At 43.6% G+C, this 18,764-nt stretch overlaps 1 protein-coding gene across 1 annotated transcript in view; it reads left to right on the forward strand.

The window, feature by feature from the left end:
• The first annotated feature begins 3,371 nt into the window (after nt 1-3,371).
• Nucleotides 3,372-18,764, forward strand: part of LOC111850409 (rap guanine nucleotide exchange factor 5-like) — a 45,871-nt gene continuing 30,478 nt past the window's right edge. Inside the window, exons 1-8 of the mRNA XM_023824267.2 lie at nt 3,372-3,607; nt 9,604-9,648; nt 10,135-10,241; nt 11,830-11,951; nt 12,556-12,724; nt 15,420-15,501; nt 17,626-17,674; nt 18,559-18,629. Coding sequence (XP_023680035.1) covers nt 3,446-3,607; nt 9,604-9,648; nt 10,135-10,241; nt 11,830-11,951; nt 12,556-12,724; nt 15,420-15,501; nt 17,626-17,674; nt 18,559-18,629 — 807 coding nt within the window. The 5' untranslated portion in view covers nt 3,372-3,445. The remainder of the gene's footprint in view (nt 3,608-9,603; nt 9,649-10,134; nt 10,242-11,829; nt 11,952-12,555; nt 12,725-15,419; nt 15,502-17,625; nt 17,675-18,558; nt 18,630-18,764) is intronic.

Raw genomic sequence — 18,764 nt, forward strand, 5'->3', positions numbered from 1 at the left:
TTACTCTGAATACAGAGAATACAGATACATGAGTGATGTAGGTGTTTGATCATTTGTGCGAATATTTTTCTTGTGATAGCACTTCTGTAAGTATTTTTACACATTTCATATAGCGTCTGACTTCTGGGTGCCATTTTCAAAATCAGCTGGTAAGGAATAAATCATGTTTAATCAGTGATTCAAAAAATATAAAATAGATTTTGCTAACACTAGCTGTTTTTTCAATGTCCACTAGGTGGCAACTGAAATCAGATTATTCAGTAAAAAAATAGATGGGATCTACTTGAAAGTATCCATCCATGCATTTTCTGTATCTGCTCGTTTTAATCAGGGTAGCAGGGGTTCTGGAGCCCATTATTTGCACTGTAAAATTAATGTAGAGTTGCATCAAAATGACATATCAAAGGATCTACAACCTTAACATAAAGGAAAACATAAACATAACGTTAACTAAAACAAAAGGTAACTAAGAAATTATAACTTTGGTTGAATGTAAATTAAAAGGCATGTGCTGTAGTCAGTGTCACTTTAATGATGAGTATGAAAAGTTCATATTTCCAAGTGTCAGCACAAGGAAGAGATGGAAGGGGGTTCTCTTGAGGTGGGGGGGTCCTTAATACCCTATTCCTGTCTTCAAACCATTTATATCCTCACCCCCCCCCCCCCCTCCCCACCACTCTTGGGAACAGCCTCACAGTAAAGAGAAACAAAGGCAATCTGCGCAATCCATCTTCTCCGAGCCTTATCAGCCCCCAAAGTTGCCCACCCCTGACCCTGCTGAGATCTGAGCGCCAGCCCCCCAAAGCCCCCCACCCCTAGCCCTGCTGAGATCTCAGCCCCAGATGTCCATCTCTACAGCACTACTTCAGAGGATCTCTTCCACGCACCTGTTTAAAGCGAGCAGGATGGCTTTCGGCGCTGGTTCACCTGAGTCATGCTCCCTTTAATGATTCACTATGGGAGTCCTCTGGTGCTCGAATCCCAGGGCTTCACATCAGAATGATTTCTGTATTCTTTTTCCTGCTAACACACACTCACTCCATTGCATTTAATGGATTTCGCATTAAAACAAAAAGCAACAAATGCAGCTTACAGGTAATTAATTCCAAATTTTTAATATATTTTAAATTATTCTAAGAGTCAAGTACATCGCGATACAGAAACTGCAAGCAAGAGACAGTCCGGTCATGTGCTTATTTTAACCCGGAATGAACTTTCAAGATTAAATAATTTAGTTTTCTGCAACTGCTGAAAGCTTTCTTTTTTACTGAAGGTGAATTTTATTGAAATTAGAGACTAATGATAGTTATTAGAAGTTGAATGTGCATAGTGATTGAATGTGACAAATTCCAGTTGGACAAGGTACTGGTGGATATCTGTTAGCACATGATGTAGTAAATGATCATGCCAGTTTAATGTGGGCTTTGTATGGCAGCACACTAACTTCAAAGAAGCCTACCTTGGCCAGGGTGACACATTTGATTTTAGTTGCACTTTGTGATACAGGTCTCTGGCAGAAGCACAAGACAAATAAACATTTGCATTTGATGTCAAGCTACCTTAGAAGCTTTCACCTTCAAGTCTCCTCATGCGCTCTCTGTGGTATCGCATGCTTTAAATGCGACCATGCGGAAAAATGGGGCAGCGCTGAGAGAGACGGCCGACCATATTAGGGATGCCAGAAAGAAGGGATTAAACCAAAAAAAAAAAGTGATGAAGGCTTCCTTGAGAGCTCAGGAGATGCAGAGACTGTACAGAATGTGGAGGACATTATGACCCATGGCTCTGACTGTCACACCCCGCCCATCTGACCCTCCCATTTCCTCCCTAGGGTGGCCCTAAGGAGTCCACCTGGTAATCACTACCATACCTTATGTGTGAATCACTCTCTGCTGCCTCTTGTTTGTTCCTTCGTCAGTCGTGTATTAAAGTGCTTCCCAGTCCTTGACGTCTAACCCTCACGTTACCTGTGCCTTCCCTTGCTCCCAGCCTCCTGTTTTGATCCTCGTTAACCTGTTTGTTTCTAGCCTTTGTTTTCCCATTTAATAAAACCCAGTTTGTTTCACCTGCACTCCTGCTCCCGACTCCTTTGTCCCTCTCCTTGTGATACTGACCTTGGTGCTGAGACCACCTGACCAATGGGGACTTAGGGACTGGATGCATTATCAACAGGAGAGAAATGGAGATGAGACGTGAAGACAGCTACGGTAACACTTCTGTAAAAGCCAGGAGAGGCTGCAGTAATCAGTCGCTTTGTGCTATCTCCTGCCATTTGCATATTAGCTCAGTGTCCAGTGATTCAGTCAAACACTTGTCAAACACAAATGTTTCACAAGGCTCTTGTAATGTAATGGTGGATCCAGAATGCAGTGGTTTTTGTGAGTCATTTCAGTGTGGTTCATGGTGATATATAACAGAGCAACCACTAAAACCATACAGCAGCTGTGCGTTTTGCATTTCACTGGACATGAGGCATAATGACAACCTCAAACACAATGATATTTGCAGTGATTAATAATATCTATCCAGTGCAATGTCAGAGTACTTAGCCTGCAGCTCATCCCAGAATGTCCAGGGCACAGGGTACGGGACCACCCTGGACAGGACGCAGGGATATCACAGATTAAACAGTCACAAATAAGAGACACCAAAAAATGCAAGATCCCAAAAATCAACCAAAATGTCCCAGGCCAACTGGCTGCCCAGTTAGACTTAAATTCCTGATAGAATTGGTCCATATACAGTAGGAACAGTGGAGCCTGAGATGCACAATTCAGCATCTGTGGTTTCCAACAGGGTACCGAATCTCCTATAGCCTACTCAGTCCACAGATAACACCCAAGCAAATGGATGCAATGTAGGCTACCACAGATGCTGGACCACTGGCAATCAATATAATGTTTGGTTTTGAGAAAAGGTGATGTATTTACTGTTTTGCGACACTGTTTCATCCATCCGCAAGCTTTCAAAATTGTGTTGACTTCGACGTTCATGAGACGCCGTTTAACGCTTAACACCAACAGGAAACTGGACACCGAACGTAACCTGTGTACGTCTCCACAGATCTTAGCGTTTAATAGTAATGCGTTTTCAAAGCATTCCTCTATGGTGAAAAAATATGTGACAGGCAAAGTAAAACCACGACCAGCGTCTGAATTTAAGAAACAACGTAGCGTACGTGCGAGTCTACTGTCAGCACATGTGGGCGATATCGCACACTGTATAGAGTACCGTAAATCCCGAGGGAAAAGACCAGCAACAATGGAGGTCTACTGCACATGTGTGTAATATAATACACCCTACAGATAATAGTACATGCAAAAAAAGGTGGGTGGAGCAGCATTGCGTGATACACCAGCTCGTCTATCAGAAGCCACCCCCCTCTGGTTAAAACACTACGAGGATGTCTGCTCCAAGTGCATGTCCATGAACGTGATGTGGGGAGATGGAGGAAGACGGGCTGCTTTGCTCGCCCCAAGACGGGCTCTTGAAGAACTGGCGATGGGGCAAACAAGTGAAGGATCAAGCTCATCTGAAACAGAGGATCCGAGATATACCGGGACTGTTAAAACAGGGACTGCATTTGCGGAAGAAAAGTGTGGAGACTGTAAGTCACCCAGTGCTATCTAAGGTGTTCTGTAAAACAAGCTTCGTGTATATTATTGCCGATCAGCAGTATGTGACGGTAAATATGTTATATAAGTTACCACACGTGTGTTGTCTCCGTAGTTTAATTCTTATCTTTATATTCGAAACGAACAAATGCCAGTAACCAGGTGGGAATACATTGTTATCGCATGATTTTTAAGACTTGGGTTTTGCTGGATATAAGTTAACTAAATCACCGACTCCCACAACAATACGGTAGGGTGACCAAGTGTGACAGTAGCCGAATATAAAACTTCGATACCTGGGTATATTTCAGAAGGTGTTTCAAAATGGTTGAATGAAAGAGGTCGAGCGCCTTGGACAGAGTGATTCAACGTGGCGGTGGATCATATTCACGTATCAGATTCTCTATGAAAGATTGCGCACCGTGAATAGAAAGGGAGAGAGGAGTTACTTTCTGTATCATTTGAAGTCCTATAGAGACACAGCGAATAACCACATGCAAATGTGTCGAATATATATCTATATATGCATATACGTATGTGTGTGTGTGTGTGTGTGTATATATATATATATATACACACACACACACACATATATATATATATATTAATTAGTGTATGTGTGTTGGTTTACATTAAACAACAATGTGATGTCTAGAGAAATCTAAACATTTTCTTATAACAGTACGTTCATTACAAACTCAATAAACGGGTTAAGCAAATCCACAAAGTCCATCAAGCACTATTACGAAAAGACACGATCTAAACGCATACGTTTGCAAAACGTAATTTCAGTGAGTGGGTAACTTATTTTAAATCCAGATGCGCGTGTTTGTAATTATCGATATGCACGTCAAAAGAAAGACAGCATTGGGAAGGCTGTATTTAATTGTTATATGGGAACAGCGTATGATTAAATTTAGTGTGGGATTACTTATTCGTTTGCTTTAAGCAGTAGGTCCCACCCAGCAAACAGCAGACTCCGTTAAATATATCGTGTGTTAACTCCTGGAGAAATCGACTTTGAATGAGATGGCACATCCATTCATTCTTGGTCTCCTTGATCTCTGATTTATGTTTTGGCTCTTCAAAGGGAAGCGCTCTTTTTTTTGCCCTGACATGTGAGTGCGTGGTACCAACCCTTCATCTTCTAAGTAGAGCCTAAGAAAACAAGAGTTTAATCAGAAGAAGATATTCATGCAGAAATCGCGCAGCATAAATACATAGACACTGGAGAAATATAAAGGTCTTTTGAAAAAATAATGGTAACACTTGAAATAAAACTGTGATCTATAATACATTAAAGATACTTTCATAATACATTACGATGGTCTGCATAAGGATTAAAGCATTAAATCATGTTCTACTGACAGTCATAAGGCATTATAGCGTTGATTATAATGCTTCATAAGCTCCAATGAAGCGCTCATCTATAATGCACTATAATTGTCGGTATAAGAATTAAGAATAATTATGAAGGTATCTATAGTGCGTTATACATGAAAGCTTCACAAATTCAATTCAATTTCCTGATTAGAGTTGGAATTGATGAATGCATTCCCATAATACACATGGTGATAATGTGTTATGCCTTTTTTGAAAATAAATATTTCTGAATGCAGTATGATGTGTTAGGAATGTATTCATATATTGTTATAGACATGGCATTCATAGAAAGCGGTACCAAAATATGTCTGTCTGCCTGTCTGTCTGTCTGTCTGTCTGTCTGCCTGTATGTCTGCGTGTCTGTATGTCTGTCTGTATGTCTGCCTGTCTGTCTGTCTGCCTGTATGTCTGCCTGCCTGCCTGTCTGTCTGCATGTCTGCCTGTCTGTCTGTCTGCCTGTCTGTCTGCCTGTCTGCATGCCTGTCTGTCTGTCTGTCTGTCTCTTTCTCTCTATTACTATAGGCTTGGTATTTGCATGTTGACCTCCATGTGTTTCCATCTGTTGCCTCTGGGAATATCCTCCCACAACTGAAAGACTAGTGGTTCAGGTGAATTGGTTTCTCTAAGGTGCCCATTGGTGTGTTTCTGACGGACTGGCTCCCTGTGCTCAGTGCTCCCTGGGTCCTGGGATGGGCTCTAACCTCACTGCGGCCCGGCACTGGCTAAGCGTCTAGGGATGGATGAATGAAAAGACACTCAGCACCACCTCTCCGACTCAGCGGGATGCATTCAAACTGATTTAAAGTCGCAGCTTATTAACAAACTGGCAAATTCTGCCAGCTTAATTTCAGGTCATTTTATTAGAGGTGCCTTCAGTCGTTGTCACATTTTTCTTTCATTGCAATGTATAAATGTTTTAACTGTGGATGGAACATTTTATCCACAGATAATGCAGGATTATGTGAGCCATCAAATCACCTTTAGAATAATTCATATAAATGTTTGACAAAAACATTGTGGCAGTCAAACCATGTTTTTTTCTGTTTAAGTAAATCAGTTCTCATAATAAAAAAGAAAATACTTCTGCACATGCAGTGATGCAGAGAAACAATAGTATTTTTAAGTTTTTTTTTTTTTTGCTGCAAAACTTCAGGGCAGGATATTCATCCAGGTGTCATAGGATGTATCTACAAAAATATTACAGCCCTCAAACTGTAAGTGAATTGTCTTCTACCTCTCTGGGGGATGAAAAAGCGTTGACAGCAGGTCTAACATCAACCAGGAGTGAAATATAATCAAGTTAGAAGCCACGCGTTGTTCAAGTATACACATGTTCAAGGTGAAGAGTCCCTGCATGCTCAGGAGTCTGGATTGATGGGAGATTTAGCCCTTGGCTGACGGCTGTTCAGCATGACATGGGTAGTGACACAGAATGAGGTTGCTGGGGGTTCACTACACTGCTTTGCTACACCTGTGCTGAAAATACGCAGCATGATTTAGCTCTATACAAGGCAAATGGTCAAATAGTGACTCCAGGATGTTGTTCAGAAGCCCTTATAGTTTTTCTCGATTGCTTCAGTACATTTTATGAAACATACCGAATATTCTCCAGACTATAAGAGCATTTCACAAAGTAGTTCATGCATATAGCACAACACTGCGGTTTAACTGCGAAATAATGCATAATGCTGTAACTCACCCAAAACATTAGCAGTTTTTCTTGAGTGCTTTGGCACATTTCAAGAAACATACTTATACTTAGACTATAAGAACCTTTCACAAAGCAGTTTATGCATATAGCACAAAATTATGGTTTAGCTGCAAAAGCCTGTAACTTTCCCAAAACAATTAACTCATGTCTGAAAAGCAAGTAATTCCACCAATGAAGCAGTCAGTGGCTAAATCAAACGTACAATCTGCAACGTTTTAACCATGAGAGTCAAAGTGCTTAGATATACTGTCAAAATGTCAGCATAAAAATGCTACTGAGCTCCAAAATTCTGCAGGAGAATCATTTCCCACTCGCTCACCATCACTGACCATTAACTAACTGATTCTTGTCAAAGACACCATCAATTTCACCATGGCAAGGTTCTACATTACAGTATGTAAAGTTCACTGGCACGAGAAAGCAGTCGCAAGCACATGTACTGTAACATTTTCAGATGTAAAGACACTACAATAGCAAACAAAATAGTCACACAGCAACATCAAAATGTACTGTGGGAATCAGGGGTGGGGGCATTCCTGAATGCATTCAGCAATTCCAGTCCAAATGAAACTGGAGCTGGGAATGGAAAAAGAACTATCGGGAACAGAACTGGATTTGAATTCAAATTTCAGGGAAATTTAAATTCCAGATTAAATTCCATTTCCTGATTTTGGTTGGAATTGATGATTGCATTCTGGAACGGCCCTAACCCTGGTGGGAACTAAAAATACAACAATGCTGTATCACTGCATTGACATTTGAGAAATGTTCCAAAGCAGTCGAGAAAAACTGTAAATGATGCATTTTACAGTTTTTCTCAATGGCTTTGGCACATTTCTCAAACGACAATTAACATTTGCAGAACAGTTAGTGTAATCCCCACACCATAATGTCACTTCTGCACAGCCGAATATCATGTCTTATTGCTTCACACAAATTTCCAAACATTTTGTTGTTATTTTGGTGTTGTTGTATTGCAGTTTTTCTGTTTTTGTGTTATGTGCTGTGTGACTGTTTTGTTCGCTATTGTACTTTGTCTTGAAATATAGAGAAGTTACATATGCATGTGAGTGCTCTCTTTACATACTGTAACGTAGAGCCTTGCAATGCTAAAACTAGTATCTTTGACATGAATAAGTATCAGTTTGTTAAAGAAGAAAGATTAGTCAGTGACAGCGAGAAAGTGGGAAAAAACTATTATTCAGAATTGTGGAGCTCAGGAGCATAATTACACTGACATACTGACAATGTATCAAAGCATTTTGACTGTCTTGGTTAAAACTATTGCACTTTTCATTTTGGTGACACTGACTCATTCATTGATAGAATGATTTGCTTTTGAAACATGAGTTAATTGTTTTGGGTTAAGTCTGCAGCTGAACCTTACAGTCATGCTACGTGCATGAGTTGTTTTGAGAAATGGTCTTGTAGTCTCGAGAGTGTTAAGTTTGTTTCATGAAATGTGCCAAAGCACTCGAGAAAAATTGTAATATAACTCTGAATTACAGCTCATGTTTTTGAATCAAACATTAAGTGACTCATTATTACATTACACAGGGGGAGGATTTGAACCTGGGAGACAAATGGATTAGAGTAAATGACTACTGTACAACATCTAGATTTCTATTGGTTAATGATGTCCATTCAGTAACCAGTAAGATAAATTTGAAGACTTGGTTGTGTGCATCCAGCTTCCCCGGGCGACCCTGATGGATAAAGCGGTGTAGATAATGGATAGATGGATGGATGGTTGTGTGCATGAGTGTCTTCAGAGTGGCCTAGTTCTGCTGTCAGCCATCCCTGGTTTTGTGTCACACCCCTGTCGTGGTGGGAATTTCAGATTTGGATGAGACCTACATGCTCACATGCGCAAAAGGCAGCGAATACTTTCAGTAGAAAGTTTTGTTGAGGAACTTCATGAATTTCGAGTGGGAGAGGGAAGTGTAACCCTGCGGAGCTGCCTGGACCCGTCTTGCTGTCTCATCAGACAGCGGAAGCATTTTCTTTTTGCTCCGGTTGTCTGCTAATTTGGAGAAACCTCCTCAGATGACTTTGAGTCTGGCAGCGATTGTCACATGCAGACACACACCATCACGTCACCGTGCCATGAGCACAGGGTCGCCGGCAGCCCGTGTCGTAGACGGTGTCGTCTGACCCTGAAAGCTGGCAGGTGAGCGAAGGATGAATACTTCAGTACCTGCCATATTTATTTAACTCATACATCCATCCCCATCATTTCTAAAATATTTTCAGATACATCTTATTATCCTGAATCATGTACTTTTTAGTCTAGATGGAACTCAGTCTTTTTTTTTAAGCGGCATACTAGCAGAAATAGTCCACAAAGAGTCAGGTAACGCGATAGGAGTGAAATCTGGCCGGCGCTGCACACTTTGAGACAATAAATCCTCTCTGACAGTTGCACTAGACCTCACTTATGACCTGGCAACTTCAAACTCGCTTGACCTAAGATAGGAGTGATGTTATGGCCATTCGTCTTGACAGCCCTTTCGTGCCAAGGGTTCATTATCAAAATCGGCTTTTCTCGATCTTGCTGAGGAATATGGAGTTCAGTCCTGGCTCCTTCAGTTGTCTCAGAAAATGAAAATACTTATTTCTACAATAAAATGAGGGTTGGTTTATTTTTTCTGGTCTCCTGTGTTATGACTTAAATTTGTGCTAAAAAAATACAGGTTCGTGTCCATGGTGTCATTGTTACATCAACGCCAGTCCAGTCTTCTCTCACAATGCTGTAGACCACTTGGGCCAGACATCTGCACCAAGCAGCATGGCGTCATGTTGTATTTGGAGGATAGGAGCTCAGTTCTGGAGAAGAGAAATGCAGTTTCAGTGATAATGTGTCACGTGTTTAACTCATTCTTTTCTTACCTTCAGCCAAACATTACTGAGGATCCAAGCCCGGCCTTGTGTAAACATAAGGTAAGCCCAGTCTGTTCCCCTTTTGTTTGGGTGCGTTTGAATTAAATGCCGATCAGCAGCATATGTGTATGTTTCCGAACTCTTTTACCCCTTTTGGAAGTGCTTCAATTTAAAATTATATAGAAGCAATTTTTTTTGATCCACATATATAAATCGCCATCAGAATATCTCATCAGCAATATAATATATAAGTATTTACTTGCATAGTAATATCATTAAATAATTTAGACAGCCTGTTGAACAGTAATAACCCTTCAGGTACATTAAATGCTACACATATCAGAATGGAACTTGTTTGTTCCAACCTGGAGTTATCTGCCCGACTGCCTGGCCATACTAACAGGTGAATCTTCGTCTGACTCAAGTGTTTTGCTTGTATTTAAATGTTATGGTATTTGTCCACAGTAAATACCCAGGCTGTATGCAGTGTAAGCAGTGTGAGTGCGGGTGGGGGCGGAGTGACGCTTTGAGCCGTGTTCCATGCAGGGTTGCTCGGAGAGTTTGGCCTGCGCCGGGCGTGGCTTGAGGAACGCCTTCCTGTCACATGGCCCTTATCCTGTTAAAGATCGAATCCAGTTCGCCAGGATCCTGAGGTAACGCTGGTTGCATCACTGCCCCGCCATCATCTTCTCGGCTGCCCGGGGTCATTGCAGAGATGCCGCCCCTTTCTCGGGCTTTAAAGCGCTGACTGAGGAATACACTTGCAGCTGTAATGTATGTCAGTGCTGTAATTCCTTAGGTCTCATTTTTAATTCATAAAACAGAGCCACTTTTATGTAAAGAGTGTTAGGATTTCCATATTAAATAAATGGCATATTCAGCATATTCTACAATTGTAAAACACAGTACTTAGCAGCAGAAGGAGAAATTTTACACTGTTTCATGAAACCCAAACATGGGATTTTCACAGTAGCAGTCAAAAGTTTGGACACGCCTACTCGTAGAAAGGTTTATTTGTACAATTGTCTACATTTTAGATTAATTATAGACATTCAAATTATAAAATAACATATATTAAGCCTGTGTGCCTGTAATCAGAAGTTCGTTGGTTCAAACCCAGCCTCAGCACGTCTGCGGGTCCTTGAGCAAGGCCCTTAACCCCCAGCTCCCTGGGCGCCCCAACAGGTGGCTGCCCTTCGCGGACAGCTTACTCTACGAAGAGCAAGTTGAGAGAGGCATAAAAAGACTATTTCCCCACAGGGATCAAAAAAAGTATCAATTATTATTATTATATGGAATTATGTACTGACCAACAAGGTATTAAACAAAACAATTATTTGTTGAGGGGGGTCCCCCTGTGGGTTAGGACTCAGAAGGTTGCTGGTGCAAATCCCATGGTCGGAGTGATGCCACTGGGCCCTCGAACAAGGCCCTTAACCCAATTACTCCAGGGACTGGCTGACCCTACGGTCTCCTGTATGCCTGTTTCATACATACTTTTCCAGCTGTCCTGACGGAGCTGCCACATATATGCTGAGTCTCCTCCAAAATCATCTCTACTATGCGTAGGTCAGGTAGCCAGGTCATGTGATGCAACACAATCACTCTCCCTCACAGGTGACTTGGCGCATCCAAACTTTTGACTGCTACCAAATATATTTTGTCTCTTCTCAATGTGTGTATGAAGACTGCAGTGAAATGTGTGCAGTGAATACCTCCTAAAACTGGAACTCTTGCATCACCGTGCAATCAAAGAAAACTTCACCACACGCAAAACCTGTTTGTAGGCGGTTTGGCATGTCCAAACTTTTGACTGGTCCTGTATATAAAAAAATGTGTATTTGCTTATGTTAATCAGTGTGAAGCTGCATTCTGAATCACTGAGTCTAACTTAACATGTGACTTTGGTGTATCCGTGCGTCTGTTTAAGTGGATCGACGTCACTGGCAGAGCTAGCAGGGCGGGGGGGGGGGAGTTGGCACCAGGCCCCCCAAATCGTATTGGCCCTGAATGGTGTCGGGCTGAGACCGCGGACCGCGGACCGCAGGGTTTCCCAGGCACACGTGTGATGCAACTAAAATTTCAATAGTTCCCAGAATTGCAAGAATATACACGAATCCCAGCTTTCCCACGTGTGAGGACTTGGTGCCTCCATAGATGTGGGTGGCTCAGTTAATGATCCAAGCCGTAAAAGTAACCTGGAGCCAACACTGACTGACACAGCCCCCCCAATCTTTGCAGGAGGAGCTATGTTGGCGTGGAGCTGGTGCAGTGGCTGGTGGATCAGAGCGAGCTGGTCCCGGGCCGCACGGCGGCGGCGTGCGTGTGGCAGGTGGTCATGGAGCTGGGCGTGCTGCTGTCCGGTGAGGTCGCCCCCTCGCTCCCGTTCCGCTCCACTCAGGTGTTGCCGGCCGTGTTACAGCGCTGCCTCTGTACCGTAGCCTGCAGCAGGTTGCTGTGTTTACTTCCCATTTCCATGGCGCGTGTATCTGCACAGCAGATGTCTCGGTTATGCAGGTTCACAGTATGACAAAAGCACAGCTCTCCACGGCCGCTTCCTCTGGAACAGTCCTATGGTCGTATTTCCCTTCTGTGGCTCTGGTGTCCTGTGCCTAAATCGCGATTGTTCATCGCCCGGTTTTTATTAGCATGGCTGATGTTCTCTCGGCCCTTGTGTATTAGCCTTCCGTTGTGTGTGAGCTAGAACATTCTGCCAAGGATATGTGCGCTTCCTCACCCCCAAGCTGTCAGCGTGGCCTGACCCACTTCCTCCGGATCTGGGCTAGAACCAGTTATGATGATGACGCTGCCAACTTTGAGCCTTTGGGCCATCGATCCTGCTTTTTTTTTTTAGTTTGGGACCAGCTATCAGACTTTCCAGGTTTTTTCACGCTACAGTCGAGATCGAATGTCCAGTGAGCTGAAATCGACCTGCTGAAATCACGCAGAAGATGCCTGTCTTTTCAGTGGACCACAGGGTCAGGTTCGAGGACTCCCACACGTACTACCAGTTCTCCTTTGAGGAGTGTCAGGCCCAGGACTGCGGCTTCCAGGACGAGGACGTGTGGCTGAGCGGAGTGAGACTGCTGCTCCAGCTGGTCCCGAGCAGCCAGCTGCAGGCTGGGGGCACCACCGAGTGAGTAACCCTACGTGACGCACCTGCCAAAGAATCTGGGCGGCGTGGGCTGGAGCTCTCAGGGAGCAGCCACTGACTTCTACTTTGCATGATGCCTCATCCAAACAAAATGGAGATGGGTGGGCACTGCCCCGGAGAGCCAAGGTGACGGGTTAGAGTTGTCACCCTACAATCCTTTGATTACTAGAAGCCCACAGAAACTTTGGTTTGGTTTGAATATGATTTACATACACAAGGAGAAAGCCAGTGGTGAAGACTGCAACTGGCATGAGATAGAAGGCCTTTGTTTTGTCGCACGCATGCTCAGGTTAATACTAACTCTGCTGACATTTAAATGCAACATGCAGCAGAACGGCATATCGGCAGCTGTGTGCAGGTCTGAATATTAAGGAACTATCTCTCTCGCGTTGCCCTCAGATGGGGAGTGTAAACTGTGACTGGTGTAAGGTCAAACTGTAAGCGAGGACAGTAAGCCCCCTGATGTGGGTTGGAATTTATTTTTGGGCTGAGCTGAGGAATGGCTAGGTGTAAAGCGTGGAGGCGGGAGGTGGTGCAGTGCACATGGACGTAGTTTCTGTGAGCCTCCATGTTAGGAAAACAGACTCACAGCACAGGGATACCAGTCCATCACAACACACACACACACAGAGTGAGAGAGAGTCGTCAATTTCGGGAAACCAATGAACCTGACTGCATGTTCTTAGGCTGCGGGAGACCCATGAAAAACACAGGGAGAGCAGACAAACTCCACCCAGGATCAGTATCCCCATCTCTGTCAGTGCCAGTCTAGCACTATAAACTATGCACTATAAACTAAGCAGTATACACTAAGCAGTATACACTAAGCACTATCAACTAAGCAGTATATACTAAGCACTATAAACTAAGCACTATAAAATAAGCAGTATACACTAAGCAGTATACACTACGCACTATACACTAAGCACTATAAACTAAGCAATATACACTAAACAGTATACACTAAGCAGTATGCACTAAGCAGTATTCACTTAGCTACTCTGCTGTTTATTTGGATCAGATGTCATGTTGAAATGTAAGACTCAGAAAACTTGAAAGGAAATTAACAATTGATGAGAAAGCTGCTTTCTGTCATACTTTTTTTTAAATAAATGTCCTAATTCATTCAGTATTATATTTGCAATACTGTGCAACAGTCTTTTATATATAGTACAAAACTAACCCGGATTGTAGAGTAAAAAATATACATTGGGTAGGTTAGGGGGCTAGATCACGTAGAACTTAAAGTATCACATAAAATATCACCTAGAGTTAACATATCACAAAAAATACTGGCCTTACTCGAAATGCATTTGGTGCAGCTCGAACTTATCTTGGTTGTGCTGCATAATTGCTGTTTTTAACAATTTTGTCACCATTTAAGTATTATTTTATTAGTTCAGGCTATAGTATGGGATATTGCCATGTTGTAAATGTATGGTTACTGACATGGGGGACTCATTGGGGGGAGGGGGGCACATCTCACCCAATACTCAAAACAATGACGTTTGTCCTACCCAGTATTTTCCAGGATTTGACTTTTAAAAATATGAATAAATTTGTTGGGAGAACTCAGCTCTTGTCCAACCTACTGACCGAGGAGAATATGTGTGTATATGTCTTCTGATTGTCCACTTCCATGCAAACACACCAAGGTTAATGTAGTTGCAGTACTGTTGTCAACCATCAGGTGTCAGTATGACTGAGCAGATAAACGGCTCACTGTGGTTTGGTCAGTTTTGCTAAGCAGTCCCTTTGTTGATGTCGTAAATGTTTTGTTTCTAAGAATATTTTATATGTTTAGTTATAATGCAAGTGTGACTAAGCATCTGTGTACAGAGATAAGTTATAATAATAGTGCAGTAGTGCTGCATTATATGCATTCAGTAGTGCTGCGCTCCAGGCATTCAGGAGTGCTGCATTATATGCATTCAGTAGTGCTGCGCTCCAGGCATTCAGAAGTGCTGCATTATATGCATTCAGTAGTGCTGCATTATATGCATTCAGTAGTGCTGCGCAACAGGCGTTCAGAAGTGCTGCATTCCATGCACTCAGTAGTGCTGCATTCTCTTCCCCTGCCTTGAAAATAGGTCAGCACCAGTATATGACTCCACACCTCTCCTCTTTCCTTAGTCTTAGAGAGGAAACCCTGATTTGTGTGTGACAGAGTTCATTCAGAGCGTAGAGGAGTTACTCAGAGTTCATTCAGAGCATAAAGGAGTTACTCAGTTCATTCAGAGCGTAGAGGAGTTACTCAGAGTTTGCTATGAATTTCAGGCAAGCTCAAGAGAGGCAGCCTGTGGTGATGCCAGTGTATTATACAGACCTTAACAAACTGATCTTTTTTAATGTTTCTGAAAGATACATAAACCTAAAAACAAATATTTTTAAGTGCAAACTTATTATTATTTTATCTTCAGCTAACTGTTGGTCTAAAAATATATATCTGGTGGTTATGAAATGGGACTTGAAGGTTTATTCTTTCTACTTTTTAAAATGAATCTCTGGTGTAAATGGTAAAATAATGGGTTTCTTGATATTTGGGGGGAACTTCCACAAACTCCGTTATGAAGGTACGAACACAAGTGCAGGATATCCAGGGTCTGGATCGATCCTGTGCAGCAGATGGGTGATGGATGACCTGCCTATCTATGTTCTCTGTGTTCTTCCCTTGTAGACCTGAGGACAAAGTGCCAGAGTGGGAGGAGCTACCTAGCAGGAGCCTACAGATGGAGGCTCTGGAGCGGCTTACTTCCACGGTATCGGTACTCGGGGGGTAGCTGGGCACAGGGGAAGCCTGTGACGTGTTTAAAATTTGTAGATCTACCCGTTTGACTGAGGTGGGGTTACCCTTCACGCTGAAGCGCCACGGGACATTAATTATGGAAAAGCTAACCTTCATTAGGCATTTTGGAAATTACACGCTTGAAGAGTTTAAGTACGCAGTTCTGGGTCATAGGCCACACGTGTCTTACTAAGACGATGACGCGGATGTGTGCATGTATGTATTTGACATCCACCATGAAGGAGCACTGCAGAACAAACTGTTGCCTTTTTCCATGCTTCATTATTGCCTTTTTCCATGCTTCATTATAGCGTTATCTGACTATACAGCATGTCTGTGATCATGCTTAAGAGAGAAACTTTTAATTGCTGCAGATTCCATCCCCGCATGTGTGCACGGATGCCGTCGCTGTTAAATGCTTCCCTTTCTGTTTTCACTCAGGGCAGATTTCCGGTCTAATTAGCTTTGTGCTGATGCGTGCATCTTTGCCAGCGATGGATTCTCTTAATACTCACCTCCTACGCATAAAGCTGTCTCACGGCACATATGCCTTGTTTACACCCCGCACTCCTATCCACGGTCACGCAGGATCTTCCACTGTCCTCGCATTGAACAGATTCATCCCTTTCGCCAGTGGCGGGTTGGTCTATGGAGTGGCCGAGATGAAATCCACCTTAAGCTGAGAGAATTAAACCCATATCTTGTGGAAAGATGATGGCAGTTTCTTGTGGAATGTCCAAGGTCCAAACCATGTAATTGTCTCCTGAATGACATTCTGTTTGTCGATGACCTGTCTGTCTTTAGGAGTTTGTAGATTTTGAGTTGGGTTAATGTAATTGTAGGACGCGGTTTATGGTTACTTTGGCCAGATGGTTGGTTATATCCAGCCTCGGTGAACCCTTAACTGTGCCAGAGTGATGTCCCTCAGTAGACCTCACCCTTCAGCCACAGTAGACCACATGCATTGCTGTGTAAATCACAGATTTATCACCGGTGCGCTCCTCGGGAACTCTGCGGACTCAGCGCTAATCGCACGCTCTCTCTCGCTGTAAAGTCACAGCTGTTCACGCTGGGCTCGTGAGGTGAATTTTAAAGAGCGGCGTGTTTTTCAGAGCTGTTGCGTGTACGTTTTGAGCGCTTGACTTCTGGGGACATCTTATCGTCGCATTACCAGCAGGGACATTTCCGTTGGCGTCCTTATAGACGGATTGCGGGCGGAGCAAGGCAGGTGACACAAAGGCGTGGAATTTGCACAGACGCATACTGATAACCTCGCCGATGCGGTTACACCATAAGAAGCCCCTCCACCCCCACAGCTGGCTCTCATATTCCTCGCTAAAGCCGGCTGCAGATCCTTTGCCCTCAGGGTCTCCCTACCTTAGAGGTGGTCTATTTGTCATCCGGACACTGACCATATAAACACAATACAGGGTTAGGGTTAGACAAGCGAGTTACATCCCCTTATATCAGGACGTTACGAGCCCCTTGGTGACCGTCCAGTTCAAACAGGCCGTTTATTCCTCTTGATATATGAAATATTACAGCCATTTGTATTCCTGATGTCAATGTTTCCAGCCAGTCGCCACAAGTCCTCAGCTCGTCTACACAGACAATAACTCTTGTATCTCATGTAAATATCCCCGTTGCTTAGATGGTGTGTAAAGACACTGTATCTATGACGTGAAGCCTTCAGAGGGAGGGGGCGAGACCCGCCATGCCACCTAGGGCCCTTTGTCCCGCGAGGCGCGTGACTGGAGGGGGGGGGAGGACATCAGATGCTGGCATTAATCAGATTAGCCTTGTAGAAACTAATGTCATAGTATAATAATAGAATTGTTTATGATTACAATAAACAGTATAAAACACTAACTTAAGTTTTACTTAAGAATTACAGTGTCAATGACTAATCTCAGACTAATCCCTAACCCTAACCCTTCCTAACCCTAACCTCAGACTTCCTAACCCTAACCCTAACCCTAACCCTTCCTAACCCTAACCCTAATCTCAGACTTCCTAACCCTAACCCTAATCTCAGACTTCCTAACCTTAATCTTAGACTTCTTAACCCTAATCTCAGACTTACTTATATCTCCCGCAGGTACAGAATGAACTGGTCCTCGCCCTCGCAAAGAAAGCACAAAGGACGAGTGAGTGTTTCATTCATCACTGACTCCTCCCCCAGAACAGTGTGTATCGTATGACTCCTCTGTGGTTTTCGTGTAGCTCATTTGAATATTTATAAGCATTTAATCATGTGACATGACATGTATGCAGATGAGGCGTTCGAGGTCCTGCTCCCTTTGTGTCAATCCCTCCCTTATGTAAATGTCCCATGATTCCCAAAACACCAATTATTCCATGGTGCTGATGAGCTTATCAGCTGGCCGGGGATGTTCCCGACGCGGGACAGCCGATGATTCTTATTTTATTTACATCTCCGCTTAATTGGAACTCCCTGTCTTGTTAATCAGCTCGTTTCCGCCTAATTCGTCTCGCGGAGCCTCCATCTCGTGGGCAGGGGCGACCACATTGCTGAGCAATGAAACACCGCTGGTGATTAAGGTGCCGATCCGGATCCTGGGGGGTCTCATGCCAATCCCGCCATTAGGATCGTTTGCCTCTGTGGCTGGTGTGAGGCCGACATCTCTGCCTGCCTTAGGGGGTCAGCCGTACGACCCATTCATCGCAAACCCAGGCGCGTATCTCAGCTGTGTGAGAGGCCAGGTCGCTGCAGGTAGAATATTCCGGGCCCTGCTTGCTGACTTTGGACTTGCCCACAGTCACCTCCACTGAGGCCTCTGAATTCAGGGCACCTTAGACATGTGCTGTTTGGTTGTTTACACTGTATGTTGTATGTGTCATGAAGTCTGTGAGTTAGTCCAGCACCTGAGCGTGTGTGCATGGGTAAACATGTCATTTACTGGTCATCCTGTGTTAAAACAACAGCTCCCTGTTCGCCCTTTGCTGGGGGGGAGGGGGGCAGCTCCCGGCACATTACCATAAGTCCCCCCCTTCCTCTGTCTGACTGCAGGGGCAGGGGAGGGAGGCTCGGGGCCAGTCGAGAAGGCAGCAAGCGCGACGGAGAGCCCCGCGGAGAGCACGGTAAGGGAGGTCATGCCGAATTCAAATGTAACACATTCACACTTCCTGCATGTGGCCTCCCACAGAATCATGGGAGGTTTTTCCATATTTTTAGTCATAATCGTAAATAAGCAGAAAGCATTTTCTTAAGCAACT

Source organism: Paramormyrops kingsleyae, chromosome 9 (assembly GCF_048594095.1).
Source record: "Paramormyrops kingsleyae isolate MSU_618 chromosome 9, PKINGS_0.4, whole genome shotgun sequence".
Taxonomy (NCBI): Eukaryota; Metazoa; Chordata; class Actinopteri; order Osteoglossiformes; family Mormyridae; genus Paramormyrops; species Paramormyrops kingsleyae.